At 41.5% G+C, this 23,618-nt stretch overlaps 2 protein-coding genes across 2 annotated transcripts; one reads left to right on the top strand and one right to left on the bottom strand.

The window, feature by feature from the left end:
* Nucleotides 1-4,163: 4,163 nt before the first annotated feature.
* LOC140993527 (solute carrier family 22 member 13) lies at nt 4,164-11,580 on the top strand. The gene is made up of 10 exons (XM_073462996.1): nt 4,164-4,688; nt 5,906-6,009; nt 6,512-6,666; nt 7,104-7,272; nt 7,464-7,578; nt 8,073-8,173; nt 8,285-8,496; nt 8,606-8,714; nt 9,289-9,501; nt 9,702-11,580. The coding sequence occupies exons 1-10, from the start codon at nt 4,350-4,352 to the stop codon at nt 9,808-9,810; spliced, it is 1,626 nt and encodes a 541-aa protein (XP_073319097.1). The 5' UTR covers nt 4,164-4,349; the 3' UTR covers nt 9,811-11,580.
* LOC140993526 (digestive cysteine proteinase 1) lies at nt 11,407-19,395 on the bottom strand. Its single transcript, XM_073462995.1, has 11 exons — nt 19,224-19,395; nt 18,408-18,467; nt 18,228-18,320; nt 16,319-16,491; nt 15,667-15,928; nt 15,378-15,573; nt 15,055-15,248; nt 14,878-14,969; nt 12,663-12,824; nt 12,050-12,239; nt 11,407-11,972 (listed from the first exon to the last, which is right to left on the bottom strand). The coding sequence occupies exons 1-11, from the start codon at nt 19,264-19,266 to the stop codon at nt 11,785-11,787; spliced, it is 1,653 nt and encodes a 550-aa protein (XP_073319096.1). The 5' UTR covers nt 19,267-19,395; the 3' UTR covers nt 11,407-11,784.
* Between the last annotated feature and the right edge of the window lie 4,223 nt (nt 19,396-23,618).

Genomic DNA, 23,618 nt, shown 5'->3' with positions numbered 1-23,618 from the left:
CGATGAATGTCCCTCGGATGAGCAGGTAGAAACAGTGTCTCTGAGAGAGACAGTCAGTGAGAGCAGGCCGGGCGGGTCTGTGATGCTCGTCCGCTCTGGATTCTGTCCACCGCGCTCACAGCTGATGATCAAGGTCACCTTAGTTCGGTTTCCAAAGTCGCTCTTGACCCGGTCCAGTCCTCCTTCCCTTCAGCCATCTCCCTCTGTCTCTCTTCTCTGTCTCTCACTCTCTCCGGCGCCTCTCTCACCACCGTGAAGCCAGACAGGAGGAGAACAATAGGACGTCCAGCCAGCGCCTTCAAAATAAAAGCACTATTAGTGAACAGATTTTAACCCAGAAACCAAGAGAATTAATCCCCGGGGGATCTGGACAAATATATTTACATTTTAAATAAATATGTCCTTTTTAAGCATATACTCATTGTCACAAAGCCCTGAATTTCCGATGTGATCATATTTTTATGGAGGATAGTCATATTTGGTAACAAGAAACTATGGAAAATAAGATTTAAAGTCTATTTGGACAAAATGATAACATGATTTAGATTGATCTGATTTAATAATAATGATGATAACAATAATAATAATAATAATGATAATTAATGAAGCTCTGCCATGTGTATTCATATGGTTACTGGCTGTGATTTCACTGTAGTTTCTAGCTTTAAATGTTTAAAATTATTCCTAATCTCGCACCCCCTCCTCTCAGAGAATGCCTTAGAGACACAGGAAGTTATGCAGCGTTTAAAGCCAGTCTCAAAACTGCCTTACATATAATGTCTGTCATACTGATTCTACTGATGGACTTTTTATATATTGTGTTGTTTTATGAAGTGTATTTGTTGTTTTGTGTCTTTTGTGTATGGCCCAGTGGCGACAGGTGCAAATTTGCTGCTAGCTAACTCTCATGTCATTACTTTTTATTGTGTACTGTCCCTGTAAAAAATAATAGATTTTGGAAAAATAAGACTAGAATGTTTGTGCTTTTAATTTGAAAGCACCACTTTACCTCTAACCACATCCTGGAGGACTCTATCTGACTTGACAGTCCTTCTCCCTGCTGTAACGCATCCATGATCCAGACACCCAATCCAGGAACCAACCCGTTCTGGACCGAGCATCAGTGACGTCACGAGCACCCATAACAGAAGGGGGACAGGCTGCCATTTATAAAACACATACATAATGAAGGAAACCCTGCTAAAAATGTCATCATTCACAGTTTTTGCTCATTTAATTTAATTCAATTACATTTTTTTCCACTATATCAACAAACATACATCATACCCCAGCTCATTATGCATCAAAACATCATTCCACCCACATACTATACTGTAAGTAAACAGGTATTTTCTTTATTGAACACAGAGTAAACAGCAATGAAACTAACTCCCAGGAATCTGCAGTGATTGCCTCCCACTTTAGCTGGACTGGACAGAGAGGAGCCATTGTTCTCCAGAGACTAAACACAGCTGAGTCAGCATTCCTCACCCTCACTACCCTGGACCTGTCTACTCATTGACAATCTATGCTGAATGCTTTCTGTGACCAGCTTATTCAAAACTAAATTAGCCCTGTGCTCCATTGCTTTGTGATTGTACATTAGGGCATGTGATATCAGGTGACTAGCACTTCTAAGTAAAACAGACCTTTAGTAACACAGCTTTGCATTCATGTATTTATACACTTTAAAGTTGCACATCAACGGTGTACAGTGTGCAATCAGCCACCACCTGCTTAGTAGAGGAATAATAGAACTACACAGAACAAAAATATAAATGCAACACTTTTGTTTTTGCTCCCATTTTTCATGAGCTGAACTCAAAGATCTAAAACCTTTTTATATACACAAAAGATTAATTTCCCTCAAATATTGTTCACAAATCTGTCTAAATCTGTGTTAGTGAGCACTTCTCCTTTGCCGAGATAATCCATCCCACCTCACAGGTGTGGCATATCAAGATGCTGATTAGACAGCATGAATATTGCACAGGTGTGCCTTAGGCTGGCCACAATAAAAGGCCACTCTGAAATGTGCAGTTTTGCTTTAATGGAGACGGCTTATGGTAGAGAAATAAACATTCAATTCACGGGCAACAGCTCTGGTGGACATTCCTGCAGTCAGCGTGCCAATTGCACGCTCCCTCAAAACTTGCGACATCTGTGGCATTGTGCTGTGTGATAAAACTGCACATTTCAGAGTGGCCTTTTATTGTCTCTGGATACGATATGTATACGACAGCGTGTTCCAGTTCCTGCCAATATTCAGCAACTTCGCACAGCCATTGAAGAGGAGTGGACCAACATTCCACAGGCCACAATCAACAACCTGATCAACTCTATGCGAAGGAGGTGTGAGGCAAATGGTGGTCACACCAGATAATGACTGGTTTTCTGACCCCCCCAGACCCCCCCCCCCAATAAAGCAAAACTGCACATTTCAGAGTGGCCTTTTATTGTGGCCAGCCTAAGGCACACCTGTGCAATATTCATGCTGCCGTTTATATTTTTGTTCAGTGTAGTTAAAGGTGCGCTATGTAGTTTTGGAAACAAAAACAAAAAAAAAACATTTACAATATTATAAATAAAACAAACTCAGACATATTTATTTGAAGTATCTCTATTAATGAATGAACAAGCCACCGTCAGAGAGGAATAAAGTCCCCAGAACACCCAAATTAAAAAAGATGTACATGAATTTACAGTCTGTACAACATATAACACAGGCCACTTTACTTTGGTATTCTCATACCAAAACTACCATTTGACTGTTTTAGTTCCACCTTCACCAGCTGCAACTTTAGTGATGCTTAAACATGACTTCATAATTAATTACAGTTCTGTAAATATACTAAGCCTATATTGTGCTGAAATGAGCTATTTTATATAATGGGTAAAAAAAATCCAAGGCACTTTTCTGGCAAAAAGGTTAAAGGGCTTTATTTAGATGTCTATTTCATGTTGAAATCTTAAAAATCTGGACAGTGCAGGTTAAAAATGAGTTGAGCAGCGACCCGTGGGCACAAAAGTCCCTCAGCACACGTTAGGCACCAGACCCAATGTGTCAGAGCTAATACAAAAAAGGACTAAAATCTTTTTTTTTTATTTTGTCCTCGATATACTGTGGGCTGCATGTGGTATACTATAAAAACATTTAATTATCTAATGTAATAAATAACATAATGGGTACTTTAGGTAGGCTATATTTAGGCGACTAAGGCTGAGTCCTTACCACAACAGCTCAAGTTCAAGTCCAGTTCGGGCTCTTTGCTGCATGACATCCCCTTTCACCAAGAGTGTCAATTTGTGTTGAAAGGTGGAGGGGACATGAGGGCTCAGCAGAAAGAAAAACATGTTTTTAACGGTCTTAACATCTCAGGCAATGGGGGGGGGGGGGGGGGGGAGTGGCTTAAGAGTGGCCATCTGAATAATGTTTCTAGATGAACTACACAGTGTTTATGAACAATATACAATGTATTATAAAGTATATATAAATATACAAAGTATTATAATGGCTTATAAAGCATTTCACTCAGACAGACTGGGGTCGCAGCAGGAGAGAGTGTAATTCAATCTTCCAGGAGCAGATGGCAGCAGAGGGCCTCTGAGCACACCAGTACATCAGAGATGTTTGTGTTACATATACACCACAACAATGGGCTGTTATGCATCAACATGATAAATGTCTGCACGTGTCACTGATGCTCACATGATTTCCCCGAGAGAAAAAGAAGCGCCATCGTACATTGATCCTCCTGAGTGTGGGGCTGTGTCGTGAACACTGGAGCGTCTTTTATGGGATTTAGTAATGAAGCTGTGGCCCTGCCCTGTAAGTAACACACAGATCACACCAGCGCGCTCCCAGCTGCTGTTATTACATGTGGGGTTTCTGCACAGAGAGCAGCAACTCAGCAAAGGATGCATGCCTTTATAATACTGTAAACACTGCATCCAACGAGGACACTTGTGTAATTAGTTGTTGGTGCGTCGAGCTGATGCAGGCACTCGTCTGCCGTCCAGTTGTTGTGCAATCTTCGGGATCAGAGTTTGGAGACTTGCATCGACCTGTGTGAACCTTAACCTGCAGAGGACAGATGCCTGAGGAGGAGGAGGGGATACCAGCTCGTGCATTCCTCGGGTCATTGCAGGACTGCTAAACATAGGACCTGACTGTAGACTGCAGCTGGACTCACTGTGTCGCCTGTCTGGTTTACTTTACCTCCTGAACAACACCTCAGCTTTTTTTATTGCCTGCTGCATGTTTACAACTCAGCCTCCTGCCTCCATCTCACCGCTGATCAGCTGGAGGAAACACAACCCAGTCTCTATATTGACCTAAATTTCCCAAAATGAATTTCGACCAGGTCCTCTCTGCCATCGGGGGCTTCGGCAGGTACCAGAAGATTTTGTACGTATGGATTTGTTTACCCAATGTCCTCCTCGCCTTCCACATGATGGCGAGCATCTTCACCGGAGCCACGCCGCCCTTTCACTGCCGGGACAGCTCGAGCCCAGGAGCCGGGAATCAGTCCTCCTTCCCCGGGACGCTCAGCCTGAACTGGAGCTCCTCGGACTCCTCCTGCTTCTCCTCTGGCGTCCCGCTGCAGGACAACCGCACTGAGCGCGTCCCGTGTGGCCAGGGATGGGTGTACAGCACGGAGACCTTCCAGAGTACAGTGGTCACAGAGGTACAGTGTGATGCTGCACGTTACATACGATCTGTGTCACCTGAGAGGAAAAGTGTGTCAACTTCATTTACAACTTGATGCTCCTGCATGGAAACAGCTGAAACCAGTTGTGTGATGGTAAAAATGAAAATTACATTCTTTAAAAAAGTATAATAAATTAAGGATCATAAGAGTAGCAACATATCACTAATTATCATGGCTGCCATAATCTTTACTTCTACACTTTGTACATAACAGCCTATAGTGAGTGTACAAATGGCAGATAAACCAAGTACCATACAGACAAACACGGTACAACAATCTAAAATAGACATTAAAACTAACAATACAACAGACTTAGATAAGCAGCCACTACTCCCTAATATCGGCATTGGCCCCAGAATCCAGTATCAGTGGGGCTCTGCTATAAATTTACCAGACAGATATGAGAGTGGTATTGATTTTCTCATAACTTTTGCCATGAAAACAAATGAGGGTATTCCTCACAACAGGGTCCAGCGTGTAGGATTTAGTGGCATTAAGCAATGTGGCTGCAAATTGCAACCAGCTGAGCTCATCTCGTACTCCCCTGTGGTGGCTGCGTAAAATGTGAAAAATGTGAAAAGCCCTCTGTAGAGCCAGTGTCTGGTTTGTCTGTTCTGGGGTACTTGAAACATGGCGGTGCCAAAATGGCGGAATATATGTAAAAGGACCCACTCCCTCTGTAGATATAAGAGGCTCATTCTGAGAATTTCTAATCCTTTTTCTGCCCCTAAATCCTCCTAAATACTACACGCTAGACCTTTAAATGTACCCTTATCAAGCCCTGTAGGGAAATTCGTTCCCTCCACACAGTCACTGTGCAGCGCTCACGGACCAACTGCAGTTTTAAGACAATGCCTTGGGTAAGAGCACTGACAGGGGAACTAACCAAACACACATGGTGAGTGAAACCCTAACAGATACAGGGTTTACAAGTATGCAAACTTCCTACAGAAAGGCTCTATCTCTTTTTTGTGTGAGGCGGCAGTGCTAATCATTGATCCATTTTGCTGCCGGGTCTCACCTTTACACAAGAGCTATTAATTAACACAGTGAAGCACACCAAGGACTAATTTTTGAGTAACACAGGCACACAAGTGATTCCTGCTTGAACCCCTGCACAGGCGCCACAGGTTTATTTCTTGTGTATGCTCCACCATCACCTCCTCCTTTTGTTTGCTTCATTTCTTCTACAGTGGGACCTGGTGTGCGACAAAGCCGGACTGAACAGTCTCGGTTCGTCTATCTACATGTTCGGCCTGTTGGTGGGCTCTGTGGTGTTTGGGGCCATGGCTGATAGGTAGGTTTTATGTCCTTCTCTTATCCTGGAGCCCTTTAACCTCTGACTGTGTGGACAGATACCGCACACATTTAGATTCCTCGGCATCAAAGCATTGCTGCAGGGGCCGAAACTGTTGGGATCTTTAGCATATGGTTGCCATGTGTAAGTAGGGCAATCGACACATCCTGCTGGCTGAGTTTGAAGGGCTACACAGTCTAGGATTGGCTGACACTGTTTCTTTCTAGTTGGATTGTATTTATAGATGATGTTCATGCCTCAAACATGGTACAATGTAAAAATATTATAAAATATTCATTTTTTTTCATTCAGGTGGATACTAAAACTCTCAAATTCCTGAAGTTGTGTGACAATAGGTGTGGCAGTTTTCGCACACTAATGCTACATAGTGCCTGTATAACCTGCTCTCACCCTGTCACAGTCACGGCGGTTTGGTTATCCACTCATTTATGCATGTGCTTGGAGAGCAAACTCATGTCCACGGCTTATCTCTCTATGCAAGGTACGGCCGGCGCTTCATCCTTCTGCTGTCCATCGCTCTTCAGACTGTGTTTGGAGTCGCTGTGGCCTTTGCACCCAACTTCACCGTCTATGTGATCCTTCGCTTTTTAGTGGGCACCACAATATCCGGAGTCATCATCAATGCCTTTGTACTTGGTACTAACAAAACACAAATACGCACTCAAACACAAGCATGACGAGATGTGAGAGCGTAACTGTAGTTCTTAAATTAAAGGATAAATTTAACCAAAAAATGAAAATGTAGTCATTATCTCATCCTCCCCATGGGAATGGAAAGTCAGGTGAAGTTGCAAAACAGTTACATCTCATTTGTTACTTATATGTCAGACTTGGAGATATTGTACTTTAAATGTCTCATGCTTTTTTGTGCTATTTTTGCCCAATCCCAACACAAACCCTTGCCACTTCTTCCGCTACCTTAAAGTTCCAAACCACCACCACCACCCCAGTTTAACCCTCTCCCCATGATCTCCTCTCCTCTCCTCTCCTCTCCTCTCCTCTCCTCTCCTCTCCTCTCCTCTCCTCTCCTCTCCTCTCCTCTCCTCTCCAAAACCTGCACTGTTTTTCCAAAGGTACTGAGTGGACGTGCACCAAGAGGCGCATGCTAGCCGGTATCACCACCGACTACGCATTTGGTCTGGGCTACATGCTGCTAGCCGGCATAGCATACTTGATACGAGACTGGAGGAAGCTGCAGCTTGCTATATCAGCCCCGGGCTTCCTGCTCATCTTCTATATATGGTGGGAAATTTAAATGGTGTCTGGACATTAGATCCACTGTGTACTCATACATTTCTATGACATGAGGACATGAATGCCCTCTTTGTGATGCTCCTTTCCTCTCTCTTCCAATTTCTGGCACTTTCTTTTGCCTGTGTCCACCCTCTCTCCTCTCCCGTCTCTCCCTATTTGCTCTCTCTATCTCCTGTCAGGGTACTTCCTCAGTCTGCCAGATGGTTGTTGGCCAACAACAGAAGTGAGGAAGCCATCGCACTCCTCCGCAAGGCAGCTCTTGTCAACGGCCGGGTCTTACCTCCTGCTGTGCAAGTGTGTCATTTTACTCCTTACATACAGTATGACCTGTTGAGGTCTAATATTTTGTGAAAGGATAAGGATGGTGTTACTCTTTATTGGTATTATTGTCAACAAACACATGAAAAGACTGAAACTAGCAATGTGTTAGTCTTCTCAACACTCACCAGATCAATACCGCTCTGTATGGTAAATAGGCTACAGCCAGCAGCCAGCATAGCTTAGCAGGAAGATGGGAAATAGTGAATTTGTTTGGGAGTCCTCTGTGTGCTGGTGAGTATTTCTGGATAGTTTATGTGGGATTAGCTAAAAACAAACCTGAGTGCTAATGTTCATGGCGATGTAGGAACATGTCACTCAGTGAAATGTACGTGTTTTTAATAGTTTTAGACAACACGGCACAGAAGATTAAGCTATATCAGGCTGTGACTCCACTGTTAGTGGAATTCATTTTTGTTATTTCATTGGACAGCCTAATCTTTTGAAGTGTTTGGTTTACTTGTGTCCAGGTTGAGAAGATTTTAGGTGGAGGGAAGCAGAGTCATTCAGCGGTGGATCTCGTACGAACTCCTCAGATGAGGAAGAGGGCTCTCATCTTGTTCTACATCTGGTAAATAGCTTTTTAGGGGGGTTTTCAATACGATAACAAATCAACTTCTTTATTACTTTAACCATTTCCTTTCTCTCTCTTTTCTCCTCTGTCTGTATCCCTGTTCCCCAGGTTTGTGAATGTGCTGGTGTATTACGGCCTCTCATTGGGTGTATCCAGGTTGGGGACAGACCTCTACATGACTCAGTTTGTGTTTGGGTTGATCGAGGTCCCAGCTCGTTCGCTCGTCCTGCTCGTGCTGCCCTTTAGTCGCAGATTCTCCCAAAGTGGATTTCTGGCTGTTGGAGGGATCGCCTGTCTGCTCATGCTCGCTGTCCCTGCAGGTAGGACGGACACTGTGTATTTATTCTGACAGGAAGATCAACTTTCTAAAAATGTACTTTTTCCCAATGTGTTTCAGGGCTTTAATAATTTCCCTCCCTCTGTCTGTAGATCAGCCCAATGTCCTGGCTGGTCTTGCCATGGTAGGGAAGTTCGGTATAACAGCTTCCTTTGCTGTAATCTATGTGTACACTGCTGAGATATTCCCCACTGTGCTTCGGTAAGAACTGTCATTACAGTTTTAAAGGAGACATATTATGCTCATTGTCAAGTTCAGAATTTTATTTTGGGTTACTACTAGAATATGCTTGCATGCTTTAATGCTCAAAAAACACATACATTTTCTCATACTTTCCTTTAAGACCCCCCTTCCAAATACCCAGTCTCCTCTGATTGGTCAGCTAGTACACACCTGAGCCAGCACCACTAACAACAACAGAGCAGCTGTGCTAAATTAATTTGTATCTGCCTAACTAGCTACTAGGCATAAATTGTGCAAATCTGTGACTCTGTGATAGTGTGATGTCACAAAGTCACAAAATTAAAGGCGGGACTATTGACGAGGCGTTTCAGCTACAATGTTTTCTGTGGGAGAAAGCAGCTTCTGTTGGTGCGGACTTTGACCTTTTTAACTTTAAAGACCTTTTACATGCACAAGAACCATAACAAACTGAAGGAAAGGAAACAAAAGGACAAAATGAAATTGAAGCATAATGAGCCTTTAATTACTTTTTAATTACAGTTGTAAGATCTTTGTGGGTGATACCATCAACTTTTTCCTTGTGTACCTACAGGCAAACAGGAATTGGTGCATCCTGTATGTTTGCAAGGATGGGTGGCGTGTTAGCACCCTTAATAAACATGCTTCATAACCACAGCTCGACTACACCTCTGCTCATCTTCGGTACCACCCCGCTGCTGGGTGCTATCCTCACCCTGGCACTGCCTGAAACTGCTGACAGACCTCTTCCTGACACAGTGGAGGATGCAGAGAACTGGGACACGAGGTATGACAATTTCACTTTTGTTTCCACAGGGGTGGGATTATTGCTTCATTTAGGTTGAAGGTTAGAGTACACAGTTTCTTTGTGTCCTTGCTGCTCAGCCTCTATGACCCTGAGCAGAACCTCAATGCTCTGTATGTTCCCATGTGAAGACCCAACTTCTGCAAACAGCTTATTGTGTACTTTTATTTTGTCTCCCGCAGCTCACCTCCCAGCCCTGAGAAGAAGAACCCTGAGATGTCTGAGGATTTCAGCCAATCAGCCAGCAGCACAGAGGAGCAGGAGCTACGACATCTAGCAAGCCAGGCTTAAGTGTGTATAAAATAATACGCATGTTCCATCATCACATATTATACAGTCTCAACTCTGTTACCAGATATAGTACTTTCACATAACATCCTCTATGCAATTACATGTCAGGATCTGATTGAGAGCTCTATGCAAGAAAGCCAAACATATTTCACCACCAAACCAGCATGCAGGTGTGCACGCACACGCACACAAAGCAGGCATTCATATATGCTGCCAAGGCAAATCAACAGCCTACTGTTTCACCAGCTGCAGGTAAACACCCGAAGGAGTCAGGAATAAATAGTCACCCTTTGCAATCATGTGCATTTCTCAAATGTTTACACATTTCTTACAGTTTTGAGAAGTTTGATATATTTTACACACAGATTGCAAATTGTATTTGTATATATTTATAAATCTACAGGCATCAGCTCAGATCTGTGCTGATTTGAAGAATCAGATCGGATGGGAAGACTTTAAGAGGCTGCCATTTCCTCTCTAATGCAGTACACATGTACGCACACATAAGTCCCATTGTGCAGCTATTGTTAGCACATCATATTTTTAAGGACTGAATGATTTATTACATTTTGTGCATTTAGTAAAAGCACAATATTTTTGTATAAAAGTGAACCATGTCTGTGGACTGTTTGTGAAGTATATCTTTGTTGTGACTCCACCACTTTTACACATTAAAGTGTGTTTACAGGTCTTGGGGAGTACCACTGCATATGTGGAAAAAAAGTAGTATAATGCCTTTTGTGGCTCTGGAGGAAGCTGCAAGAAGTGTCGAATAAAAAAGGCATTATCTCTGTGTTGATTTCGGTAATTAGTTTTTTAACTGTCCAGAATGACTTCAAAAGTCTTATATAAGTGCAATAGAATCGCAGTGTTTCAAAACTTGACGCCTACATTACCCACAATGCACCTAAGTCGCTGAGTGACATGCTTATATCATACTCCCTACGTACCTGTAAATATGATTTGATGTGTAAAATTGGTGGAGTTACCCTTTAATGCTGTATTGAACAAGCAACTGCCTCGTTTTCTATGTTCTTGTTCTCAAGCCAAGAGAAATAAAACTAGTCTAGTGAAGTTGCATGCACTAGTTAACTTAATTATACCCAATGTAGCCTTTTATTAGATTATTGTAGTTCATTTGTAGTTTTGTATGGACGATGTGACTCATCAGCATGTGAAGAGAACATTTGATTTCAGCATTGTTTGCTGAAGTTTCTTTTTTATTATATTTAATCATACTCAGATGTAAAATGACTCACTATGATGAATTGGATCTGTGAATTATCTACTATACTTGACATTTTTATAAGTGTTTAAGGGCTGTTACTGTTTTATGACTTAGTGCTACATAAATAAGGCATGGATCAGAAGCACCAGGCATGTAATATGCTATGTTACTCAGGCAAAAATCATTTGATTCTTCAAAATCTATTATACCTATAGCAAATAAATGTGAGGCCAGTATGCTTTGAATGCATAAAATGTATATGTGGTGGGGATAACCTGTTATTCCACTGCATGGGTTTAGAAAGCATGCCTTACTGCTGCCCAGCATGTGAGTTTGTTAGGTCAACGAGGAATGTCACAGAAGCCAAATAATGGGAAACTTTCCAATTTTTTTTTATTGTTTTGATTCCAGCTCAGTCCATTTTAATGCAACATATCATAAAGTAGAAGAACAAGTGAAAATGTGTCACAAAAAGTACTTTGTAAAACTGAAATGAAGGCACTGTAGCTGTGTGCCACCAGCAATAAACCTGTTCAAACCAAGTGTGAAAAACGAACTTCTTCTGTGCGGCATCTCAATTCATTGTGTTCATTCAACTGCAACATTTAACACATTATTATCATCAAGCAGCTCAGTTTGATGTGATAACCACACCTCAACACATCCAGCATTAGACCTCATTCATCCTCAGGCACTCACATAGTGGCGTTAACACATAGATTCATATAGAGAGGAAATGGGCTAATCTAGGCCAGTGTAACATAAGTAGCATCAGTGGTGACGCCACAGTTGTTATCCTTCATAGACATGAGGATGTAGCCGTCGTTGCCCCAGTAGGTGGACCATGAGTTCTTTACCAACCAGTATGGCTCCCCGTTCAGGGTGCCGTATCCCACTGCAAGCACAGCATGGTCCAAATCATCAGTGGTGTTACCTAGAAAACACAAGAAGATGATTATAGAGACAAAAAGACTGCTGTTGATGTAAAATGTATAAATGTATGTAACTTACCACAAGCAGGTTCATAGTAGACGCCATGGCTGTAGAAAACAAATGATCGATGTGAAGCATCGATACTGACAGCCGTCGGGCCGTTTTTATAGAGCGCCAGTTTAAGGGCTTCTTCACTTCCTGATGTGACGTTGGTGTAACTTTGGATCTTTGCAGTCAGCTGAGACGAGTTGAAATGGCAAAATCCATTCTGTTCACATGGAAACAGAACATTTAATACTATTAATTTATCACTGACTCCACACAGACACAAACCTTTAAATAGCTTTCGAACAAAACTAACTTAAACCCAACTATGAGAAGTTATTTCAGCTGGTTAGACCTTGGTTATCTACCCAGTTGTCAGTTATTTCAGAGGCATTTATTTCTGTACATTAGCTGGACAGTGAACCTGTAGGTAAAGATGTAAGTTATATCACAATGGAACATTCACAGAGGCACAAGGCTCTAAGAAAACTCCTTAAGGTGCCTTGATATAGGATATTTCTTGGACATGTTGACAGCGTGTGAGGGTGTTTCATTTTCTGCCATTCTTAAAAAAAAACAAAAAACACTATAATAGGTTTCCATGCAGTGCTATTCAATGTGGTCATTACAGGTTATTTTTGCTCACCATTCCCATGTAGGCTCCGTAAGTCTCTGTTGTGGCAATGCCTCCATGTTTCATGATCCACTCGTACGCTCTCCACTCCTCCCCTCCATCACAGCCGTTATTGCCGAAACCCCAGGAACAGTCCACCAGCATCTGCTGAGACAGAACCTGCAGGGAGCCCGTCTAAAAGGCAAGAGCAAAAACATGATAACACTCCACACACAGATTAGCAACATATCCAGCTCTGCACCAATCACACTCTGAAATACAACACAGGTTTCATCAGCTTTGGTATCTTATGGCAAATGGCTTAATAAAACACTTAATAAGACAAGAGAAGAGGCTGCGGAGGGCAACATGAGACAAAAGGTCATGTAGAAAATATAAAATGCCCCCAAAAAACATGAATACTGTAGATAATTTGAGATTAAACAGTGACGTTTTATTTTTACACCAGCTGTTGTTTGCAGGTTGCTAGGCAGACGCTGTGAGATCATGAAGAAGTATATTTGAAATTGACCCCTGGGGACTGGCTGTGTTTATGAAGCTGCCTTTGGGGATGGAGGGGGGGTGCTGCAACATGCAGGTCACTTCCTGCTGCTACGCTGCGTGATGGCAAAAGCACAAAGACGAACTGCTGGGACTCCACAACAGTACTTTCTCCTGGAAGAATTCAAGTGAACTTGCAAGCACTGTACCAATTAGTGGAGTACTCTTATGTGGACTAATTATTTTTGATGACTGACAAATCCCATTAGTAACTTTAATAAAACATAAGGTTCAACACTGAATGGTAGGATTTGCTTGCTTCTCTCCATTTCCTATTATTGACAAGGAAAAAAGAAAATGACTTACAGAGACTAAACTACTTTTTTAAATCAAGTTTTGGTGGGATATTGTCAAAATTGTTGGCCTTTTAAAAGTTATAAGATTAGTAACAGATGTTATCAATGGACAAGGGGGTCATGTAAGGACCTAATAAGCTTCAGCTCACAATACCCCTCCTTTTCTCCAATTACATAGCACTCCACCAGCACATTACCCTCTGCCCAGAAGAACACTTCTTAATGACTCTTAAGGCCTTATTAAAATAAATATAATTAAAATAATGTTATATTTTAATAATAACCAGCCACCTCCCAAATGTTTTTTTTTCATTTTTCACTGCAGTCGGCCACCTACCTATTTATCAGCCTATCAATAGGCCGCTACTGGCCCACGGCAAGACACACAAAATCAAGGGTGTGTGAGAGAATTTGGTCACTTCAATGGGGTGCCATCAATCCCATAATAAACCATCCAACGTTTGGATCGAGTTGCTTGGCAACACGGTAAAAGGAATGCCTTTGAGCTCTGCCTTGCACGGGATGGAGGCAGGCCTAAGCTGACAGTCACTGAGTTTTATTCCTTCACACACACTGTCAAGTCTGTCTGTGCAACACAATGAACCCTACTGTGGAGCCGCCCCTCTTCTAAAGAAGGGGACTTGTTTCGCTCTCAGGGATGTTTTTCTTAAGTTTAATGCAAGGATAATGAACTGTACCTCAAATAAAGAGCATCAGATGCAGATCCGTGCAGGAATTATTGATAATCATTCCTGTAGATTTTTCCCCCAAATCATCCTCAGTCAGCCCTTACACAGGGCTGTAATAATTATACTTTATTTTTTACTTTCTAATGGGGATATTTACACATTTTTTTCCCTTTTTGTGTTGTTCTAATTATGTATTTTTTATCGTTATTATTAATTTATAGATATGAATGTTATTTTTCTCTCTTTTAGGTGAGGTTTTTTCTACCTCACCTGCACATGTATTTTACTTTTATTGACTTCCCCCCCCCCCAACTCTTGGTTTATTTATTATTGCAAATAAAACTGAAAACAAAAACTAAAAACTATTTTGAAACTTGTCACTGGAATGTACCACACTTCACCTCAAACCTGCCCTTTAACCTTTAATTCACATTATTTTCCTTGTTTCAGTTTGATGAGCTGTATTTTTCTGGCCGAATAACCCATTCCTTTACAGCTAGAGGGATTATTAAAATGACATCTAGTTGATTCTTAAATATCTAAAAAGATGCCCATAACAGATAACATAAGTGTTATGCAAATCAACCAAACATGAGCCGCCATGTCCATGCTGAACATCTGTGGCTTCAAAGAGCATAAGAAAGTAGCATGGTCTACACTGGAATGTGGCCAGTGACTATGGAGCAAGCTGCCTTTCATCACCTTTAGGAAGAGAGCGCCCTCTACTGATCCAGTGGTGGCGAAACTCCAGCAGGAGCCGCAGATGGCCTGGTCCTTCACTGGCGTCACAGCGCCTGAAGGAGAAGAGCGGTAAAAACTAGGATGTCCTGCCAGGCTAACGCATCTTTGGTTAACATTTTAAAAATTGTATACACGCACCGTAAAGCCTCCAGTCAAGTGACTCAGGTACTTGCACCCCTTTGTAAATCTGCGAGGGGAAGGGGAGGCCTCTGTTTGGGGTCTTCCCTCGTTTCCTACCCCTCATGGTGGCCAGCTCGGACATGGTGCGATCTGACAGAGAGTTCAGAGCCAGAGTGAAGGACAGTCCTGCTCTGTTCTTGGAGTGGACATACCTAGAAAACAGTCACCAGAAACCCTTCAGTTCAAACTTAATCTATATCCGTGATGAATTGCAGTTGAGAATTAATCACATTTATCGTGCTGCAGCAACACAACCCATCAGTATTTAATGTTCATCTCACCGGAGATTATGAATAAAAGCGTGCTCCCTTTTCTCATGTTCTCTTTCATCGCCGTACTGACGCTGGAACTTGTCCTTGAAATGGTCGAACATGCGCTGCGAGTGGCCTGACGCCGAGGTGTGGATGAGATCTTTCATGGGATTGGCCAACATGTGGTGTTCCACTCCTGGACCAGGAAATCCCCCACAGCTCATCCCTGCAGCGGAGAAATTGACAGAATGGAAAAGTGTTTTTTTCTTTAAATGTTTCTAAAGCGTCTTGACGTATGCACCAACAGCAGAGCACAAACCTTCAGGCAGCGAGAAGACTTTTGGGTCCACATGAGGGCTGAACTCTTTGTAGTCCACCAGGTATTTATCATAATGTGACCCCAGCAGCGTGTTGTATCCCATCATCTCATAATGGAGGGGTACGGCAGGATCTTCTTTACGATCTGCACTTCTCTCAGAATGCGTCACCCACAGTGTGTATGTGTTCTTCTTGTTACCCACAGTGGTCACGTTCTGCCAGACTTCACACAGGGAACCTCCATAGTACTCCATCCTCAGGAACTATGGGAGGATTAACATTGTGAGTGTTTTGAAAACAGAAATAAATCACACAAGATTGTAGTGTAACAGACTCTCTGTAAGATGGCAGGGAGTGTTACACTAGTTTCTGTGACAGTTGAAATGCAAACCAGATATGCAAAGGTGCAGCAGATACTTACACTTCTTATCTGTCTACTCAGGTTCAGGCTGCTTTTACATTTTAATGGGTCATAGAATATGTTGCAACATGAGAAGTAAGTAGCTTTTTCTTCAGTAATTCTTTCCTGGACTGTAAAATAATCCAGGATCTGTCCTGACGCCATGCAAACTGCTAAAGGTCAGCAAGTTTGTTTATGGTGAGAAGACTAATGTCACGTGCTGCACAGAGCTTTATTTTCCACACAGACAGACCTGGAAGCCCTGCACATCGGGCAGAGACGCCTGCGGTGTGACCGCTTCATCCTTCGTTCCGTTCGCCTGGAAACACTTCATCACATTCTGCTCCACCTCTGTGGTCTCGGGAGTGATTTTATAGGAAACGCCCCACTGCTGCTCCGCCCCCAACTGATATGTCGACACTTGGCCTGTTGATGATCAATGCGATAGATGTTAAAAGTGACATCATTGGCTTGTTTAATCTTATGGTGCAATCACATACATAAATCAGTAAAAGCCTTATTGCACCGATTTCTTTTTACTAATTTATCCTCAACCTATTTCATTTAAACCAGGGGTTACATTTTTGAAGCCAAGGACGCCTTAGCTGATAGAGAGACTGAGCAGAGCCCCTGTATTACATAAATTGTATAAAATTCTATTGCATATTTAATGGCGCCTACAATAATGCGTAGAGTGGCATGTATAAACAAGTCAGCAGCAGCTGTAGCATGGCTAATGTTAGCCTCACTGGCCTCATCTTCTGTAATCTCTCCACCGGTTTCTAAGGTGGAGGGTGTGTCACTTCATCTGGAAAGTCTCTTGCTCTGTAAACTATAAAATAATCTATCGTACCTCACAAAAATGTCCCCACACTTGGTAATAATACAACTAACTGGCCAATGGGTTTCAATAATATGTAGTCAGCTGGCTAGTCCTCTGTTATGGACAGGGACCACACAGTGATTCAGTGAAAGGTAAAGTCAGCTTGCACAAGAGATTGCGCGAGGAATCATGGGTAGAGTATCACTTATGTTGTGTAAAGGATTATTTTTGTTCTGAATTCATCTTTGCAATAGCCTTTGGTGGATTCATGTTGATGTGTATTCTCAGACAAATATCAGATAATATACTATAATTCAATGTGTGTATAATTCAATGTGTGTAGCTAATTTCTCTCTCAAACACAAGTCTGCTAATCATGGGTCTGATTTGGCTTTCTGTATTTGGTGTGGCTTTATTACCCACACCACCTTATGTCTCCCCAGCTGTAGAAAAATGACTCTAGATCCTAGGGGAGAGAGAGATTTATTTTGTTCGAGTATATTTTTTAACAAAGCTAGCAATGAATTCTACAGACTGGTTGTGAATGCTGGTCTGAGGTCAGTACGTCAGAGCACCACACTTGGCAGAGAAGAGGAAAGTATGTTTACATTCTGTACACAAGTTTAAAGCTATACATTATATATCATATGACAAATGTTCAGCTTCTCCCTTGTAATATTGCTGTAACTATCAAAGTGATGGTGCTACAGTGTGTCATGTGCTTGTTTTAGCTTTGGCTGCCAGATATAGGCTGTAAAAAAAAAAGTAACTCACAACTTCAGTATTAACTTTCTCACTCTGAATTCAGTTATTGTGGCTACTTCTTATTACTTACTCAAAGTAACAATAGGCCTAATGTGCAATGTTTTGGCTGCTTTATCCACCTGTGGTAAAGATTTTACTGTTTTGTGAATGCATGCATTTGCTTTGTGTGGGTTATGATAAAGTTACATACATAGTTACCACACAATGATATCAACACATTATAAACATGCCACTAGGTACATGTAGGTACATTAAAAGCCAAAGAAAAAGAAGTTGTCCACAAAATTAAATACTGAAATAAAAACCCTCAACATGATCAGGGTGGTTGGGAAACAAATGAGACAACAACACAGCACATAAGTGGTCACATGAGTATGTAACCTGAGTCAACAGTAAAGTGCTTACTCATTCTTTTTCACTTCTTTGTTTTTGTACTTAGTGCTTCTGTTCTGCTCTGCTCACTTTTGTCTGACACATCAGGCTCTCAGTTTCACATCACTGATCCAACCAAGCAGGAAAATAACTACAGAGTCAGGTTTGAGAGAAACAGTCAGAGGTCAGGTGGTTTTCTTACCATGGTAGTAGTCTATTCGGCTGGACTTTGCCGCTAGGTCTAGCCAGGCCTCGAATGGCTCCTTGATTTCAGCATAGGGCAGAGAGATCACTCCTGCAATGGAAATGTGAAATAGTTAAGCAACGAGGCTAAATTTTAAAGAAAACATGCAGCTAGTGTGTAATCTGATGTTGTTCTTACCTTTGACATGATAGCTGTTACCAAAATTTGGAAGAGAAGGGACTGCTTTTCCCTCTGCAGCTGAAAACAAACATAAGAAATGTCGCTGTACTAAAAATGCATTTTCAGCAGTGTTCCTGGCCTTATCTATTTACTTCAAACACAATGACTGTTAGTGGATGGTTGGGAATATGGACTGCAGTCCTTAGATTTGTTTGCTCTGACTGTGTGTCCTTATCACATCTGCTAGAAAAGGTTGCATTTAAGCCAATGTTGTATTCTTTCATCTTACATGCACCGATGAACTGACACTTTTGATGAGCCATTTTATAGACAAATGTAAGCTTTCACACCCACACTGTCCACAAGCTCAGTTATGGAACAACTGGGGGAATAACGTTACAACAGAGGGGCTTATGACAAATAGTTATAAATCAGACAATACAGTGTCGCAAGGATTACTGTAAGTATACCGGTTTAAAGAGTAGATTCAACAGTGTCGCTCGGGATCATAAGCCATATTTTAGGATGCATGCCGCCTTCCTGATAAGCAAGCCAACTCTAAATGGACACTTTTTTGACTGAAGTTTGGTGTGACTTTCTCTGCATTGAGCAACACGTATCAGGAACAGAAGCAGACATACTTTCTTGAGTATCAGAGGGTTGTATAATTTGTATTCACGGCTGTACTTGAACTAAATTACTTGAACGTACTTCTTCAGTAACCTGAACAATAACTATCATGAAACGACCACGAAATAACACTGCTAGCTTCTGTTATAGCATGTTGCTAGCTAACTGGACACACGATGTGGCGAGTTTAAAGCATTTCCTTACCTATAACAGCCCACAGAAGAGCAGCAGCAATGTAGAAGCACATTGTTTCCACTGTGAGATAAGAAAAATGCAGGAAATGAAGCGGGTCAGACAAAACTCACACAAAAACACATGACTCTGCTATCTACGGCTCTCCAAAACAGTAATTAAATAACTTGCTGCGAACACGTCTTCCTTTAACCAATCACACTGTGGCGCGGAGGAGTTTCCTCCAATCAGATGCGAGAGGAGGGGTTTACTGCGCGACTGTCATGTGATATGTGTCATATGACCAACTAAAGCGATGGTTATAGATTTAAGAAAAGGATAGTACAGTCATCCACGTTAGCAAAGGTTTTGTGTAGCCTGTAGGACTTTGAAATGATCAGCGATGCCTTAATTGTGTCTATGATACTTTAGACACATGCAGGACTTTGCCAACAGTAAAAGTTGTGTGACTATTCAGCAGAAATTGGAGCTATACACCTTCAGAGCTCTTACAAGATTCTTCTCCTATATTTTCTTTGATACAGTCTGTATACAGATGGAAAAACTGACTTTCTTTCTCCACTATTATGTACTACCGATTGTTCCCAGGGTACTTTGTTCCTCAGTTCAATATCCTCTGAAAACACGTTAAAGGATAAATTCACCCAAAAACAAAAAAATGAAGTCAGTAACCTCTAACCCTCATGCCGATGGAAAGTCGAGTCAAGTTTTGTAGTTTACAAAACATTTCTGGAGCTTCACAGCAAATTAGCGTTGCGGCATTCTCCTAAACAGCTGGAGCAGATGGGGACTTGTTTTAAAACTGATAGAAAATATAAAAAGGCTCCATGTGGCTCATTGGGTGCAATCAAAGTCGGCAAATTTGTAACACACCTTTTGTGAACTAGTGGTTTATTGAAAGCATACGGTTCGCTTTATTTTTCAATTTTTCTTGCCAACTCATCAAGCCTTTAGGAAACCAATTTTAATCAAGCTGGATGAATTTAAAACTGTTTTCTAAGAGAAAGTTTTATGACTCGCAGAGGCTGGTAGAGAAGTTCACTAGTTCAACTTTAAAATGAAGGAAGGTTGGTCACCCTCCAGCAGATACTTGTCACAGCCATCCACCAGATGCTTTCGAACTTTCCCCATCATCTGACTGCCCAACCCATCGTGACATTTGTTCCCACTTCCCTCATCTGCTCTGCTGGGCCTTTCCTGTCTGCCTCCCTTTTCCTAATCAGCCTCTTACTTCCTATGTTCTTCTGACTGTTCATCAAAGTGGCTGTGTTGTTTCATGCTGTACATTCAAACCTGTTACTTGTCAACTGTACCTGACTTGTCCTGTAAACTTGAGTCAGATTTTTATAAAATGAATCATTAATCTGCGTCAGCTCTGACTCCATTGTCTGCAGTTGTGTCCTATACTGTAATTGTTCTGTGACAGATACTCTGACACACATTTTTGATTTTGTGACTTGACGTGGTAAATTAATAGTTTAACTTACAGGCCAGTATCATTGTAGTATTTGTTACAATAGTCTGAAGCTCCTGTTAAAAGCCTCAGGGTGCATACAGAACCCAAGCTTGGCACTAGATGTCAGTATCTGACAGAACATGCTCACATTATTAAGACTTTAAGACTTGAGTCCACAGCTATCTGGCTCAGATATTGAAATCACAGGATGCAGCATAATTGAAAAATGGCATGCTCTCAGGAGCATGTGCAGACAGGCAGCAGAGAGAAAGGACTGGAAGACAGAGTAACAGAGTAAAAAAGAGACTGATCTGAGTGTCAGGTCACAAACTTAAGTCATGAAATAACAATGCAACACCTGAACAGCCAGCAGCTCATAAAACCTGTCAGTGTGTGTGTGCAGTGCCAGGTGAAAGGTGGAGGATGAGAAAAACTGTTTACTAAATTCTGTTTAAACAGCAAAAAGGAAAAACTAAAGTCAATTTAAAGTGAGGCTGCACTGACAAATTGTTTTCACACATCCATGAACACGGCATCCCTCTTATCTTTACCTTATTTTTTGCATACATCATGCAAATCAATTATATCAAGTGACTTTATTATGAGTCAAGCATGTCACACAGGACAGAGTAATGCTATTGTTTCCTGTTTCCAGTTTTGTTCTAAGCTAAGAGTGGTATCAATCTTCTCATTCACATTACATGTTTAACAAGGGGATGGTGGTGAAGTAACAGGCGAGAAGTCTGCCGAGTGACCACAGTTCAAGAATGTGTTTCAACATTAGTAAGCATCACACCACTGAACATTTTTCAGGAAACTTCATTTCTAACCACTGATTCAGATAAACAGGTACAGTGAATATCTGTATTGTGTTAAAGGCCTCCGATTTATCACAGTGATCGATTTTAAAGTTTAACATGATTATGGCTCATTAACCTGAGATTGACCTAAATACTGTGACATGCTCCTGTATGGCAGCATTCCCTGCACATATAAACTGTTCTTGAATACTGATGTGAAATAGCAGTGATGCTGTGAGTTCAGGTTTAAGTCTTGTAGTGGAGATTTGAAGTTCAGCACCAAGGTGACCTCTGGCTGCTCTTGTTCAGCGTACTGTTTCACACAAACATGTGCCGTCATTACTTTAAGGTACACCAAACCCAAATTCGCCCACTCAACTTAAACATATCTTTGGAAACAGCTTGCACTCAAAACATTTAGGTTAGTACAGTTCAGTCACATGAAAGTTTTGTGTACACCAGACACAAAATAAATGTCACATGACCCTTGTCTGTGTGCTTAAACTATCAGGTGAACATAAAGTTTTGATGTCATTTGACAGTCTGAACATTTGTGCATGAATGGATTACGGTGTGTTCAAAGGCCTCAAATTTAACCTTATTATCAATTTAAAGACCTCTAATTTAAAACAATTGTAGCTCATTAACTCAAGATTTCATCTCAGCTGCACTGACAGAAAGTCAAGTGTAAAACTAAAAGACTTTAACTGGATGAAATGCAATAAAACAATTATGTTTTAAAAAAGTGTTTTATTGAATTTTCTATTTATTTCCAGACCACATTTTCATTTTTGCAGTGTGCAGTTGTGATATAATACAGCAGAGAAACATCAAAAAGCCTTGGACATCAGTGTTGTTGTGTTGCATGACATGTATGAGACAAAATCCTTATCTGGACCAGTCATCAGGATAAAACGTTGGCAGTTAACGTTTCTGTAAGCAACAGACACGCTCACATTTGTACGTGTCATAGGCTACGTACCATATTTACATTTCCGCTGAACATGTCACATCACGTTCAGTAACTGAAAGAAAAAGAATAAATATATTTCCCAAAATGTTGAACTATTTCTTTAAGCGAGAAATTTACAGTGCACAAATCAGGTAATCCACTAAATCGTGGTTACATGTACGTATAACCTTAAAGCAACATCGTGTCACTATGTTACAATAACAGCTTCAAAATCATTTTAATGTCACACTGATTTATAATACAGTGAATGGTGTCTGTCTCCACCACTTCACCTCCCTATCACTTGTTTTTGTGTTTCTTCAGTGAGTGTGTAGCATCACAGTGCGTGACGCAGCACATCACACAGCAGAAACTGATTTAAGTGAAACACAATCACACTTTTTAGTGAAAATGTTTTCTGGTTTTCTCTCTGATGTCCTCCTGCTCTGCCTCAACGCTCTGCGATTTACAGAGATTCCTGAAAGCAGCCTGTTGCTGACTGCTGCTTGTTGGCGCTGCCGGCCTCACTGACTGCTCGGAGCACCACCAGGGAGTGTTGGTGCTTACACTGCCATTACAGCAGCTTTGGAGGTTTACAGCTCTGGGGCCAGAATGGGCTCCAGAAGCTTAGCCCGGCAAGATTGTGTTTCTTCAATCCAGTCACAACTGTCACAGGCAGCATCAACTGTGTCCCTGCAAATTAGTGTTGTGGGGGACCTTGTTTTGCACCTGGGGAGGGGAGCTGTGGCATTAAAGTGACTAAAAAAAGAAAAGGTAACCGCTGCCAGATTGTTTAGCTTCACAGCATTAGGACCAGGTTAGACTTGTCATTTTCAGCTTGTAGGTTGCCAGCTCGGAGGTGGTTGTTGTTGTTTCCCGTAGCAACAGAGATATTAAAAAACAGTAACACACAGATATCAGAAGGGAGAAGAGCTCTGACTGGCTTGTGTTTTAATAAAAGATTGTTGCTGTTGAATAGTTAGTAACATTAGCTGGCTTGCTGTGTTATATGTGTTGTGTTGTTGCACTTGCATGAGGTTTAGCTGTGTTAGCAAAGTTGTCAACTCGCTAGTTTTTCATCATAACTGCGTTTGTTTGTAGTTAGCATGTAATGTTACCTTACATCAGGAGGTGGCAAAAGTACACACATTCTTTACAAGTAGAAGCACAGATACTTGTGTATTTGTGTAAATAGAGAC

The sequence above is a fragment of the Pagrus major genome, chromosome 3, assembly GCF_040436345.1.
Source record: "Pagrus major chromosome 3, Pma_NU_1.0".
NCBI lineage: Eukaryota > Metazoa > Chordata > Actinopteri > Spariformes > Sparidae > Pagrus > Pagrus major.
The sequence above is the reverse complement of the archived record's forward strand: the minus strand, read 5'-3'. Positions and strand labels throughout refer to the sequence as shown.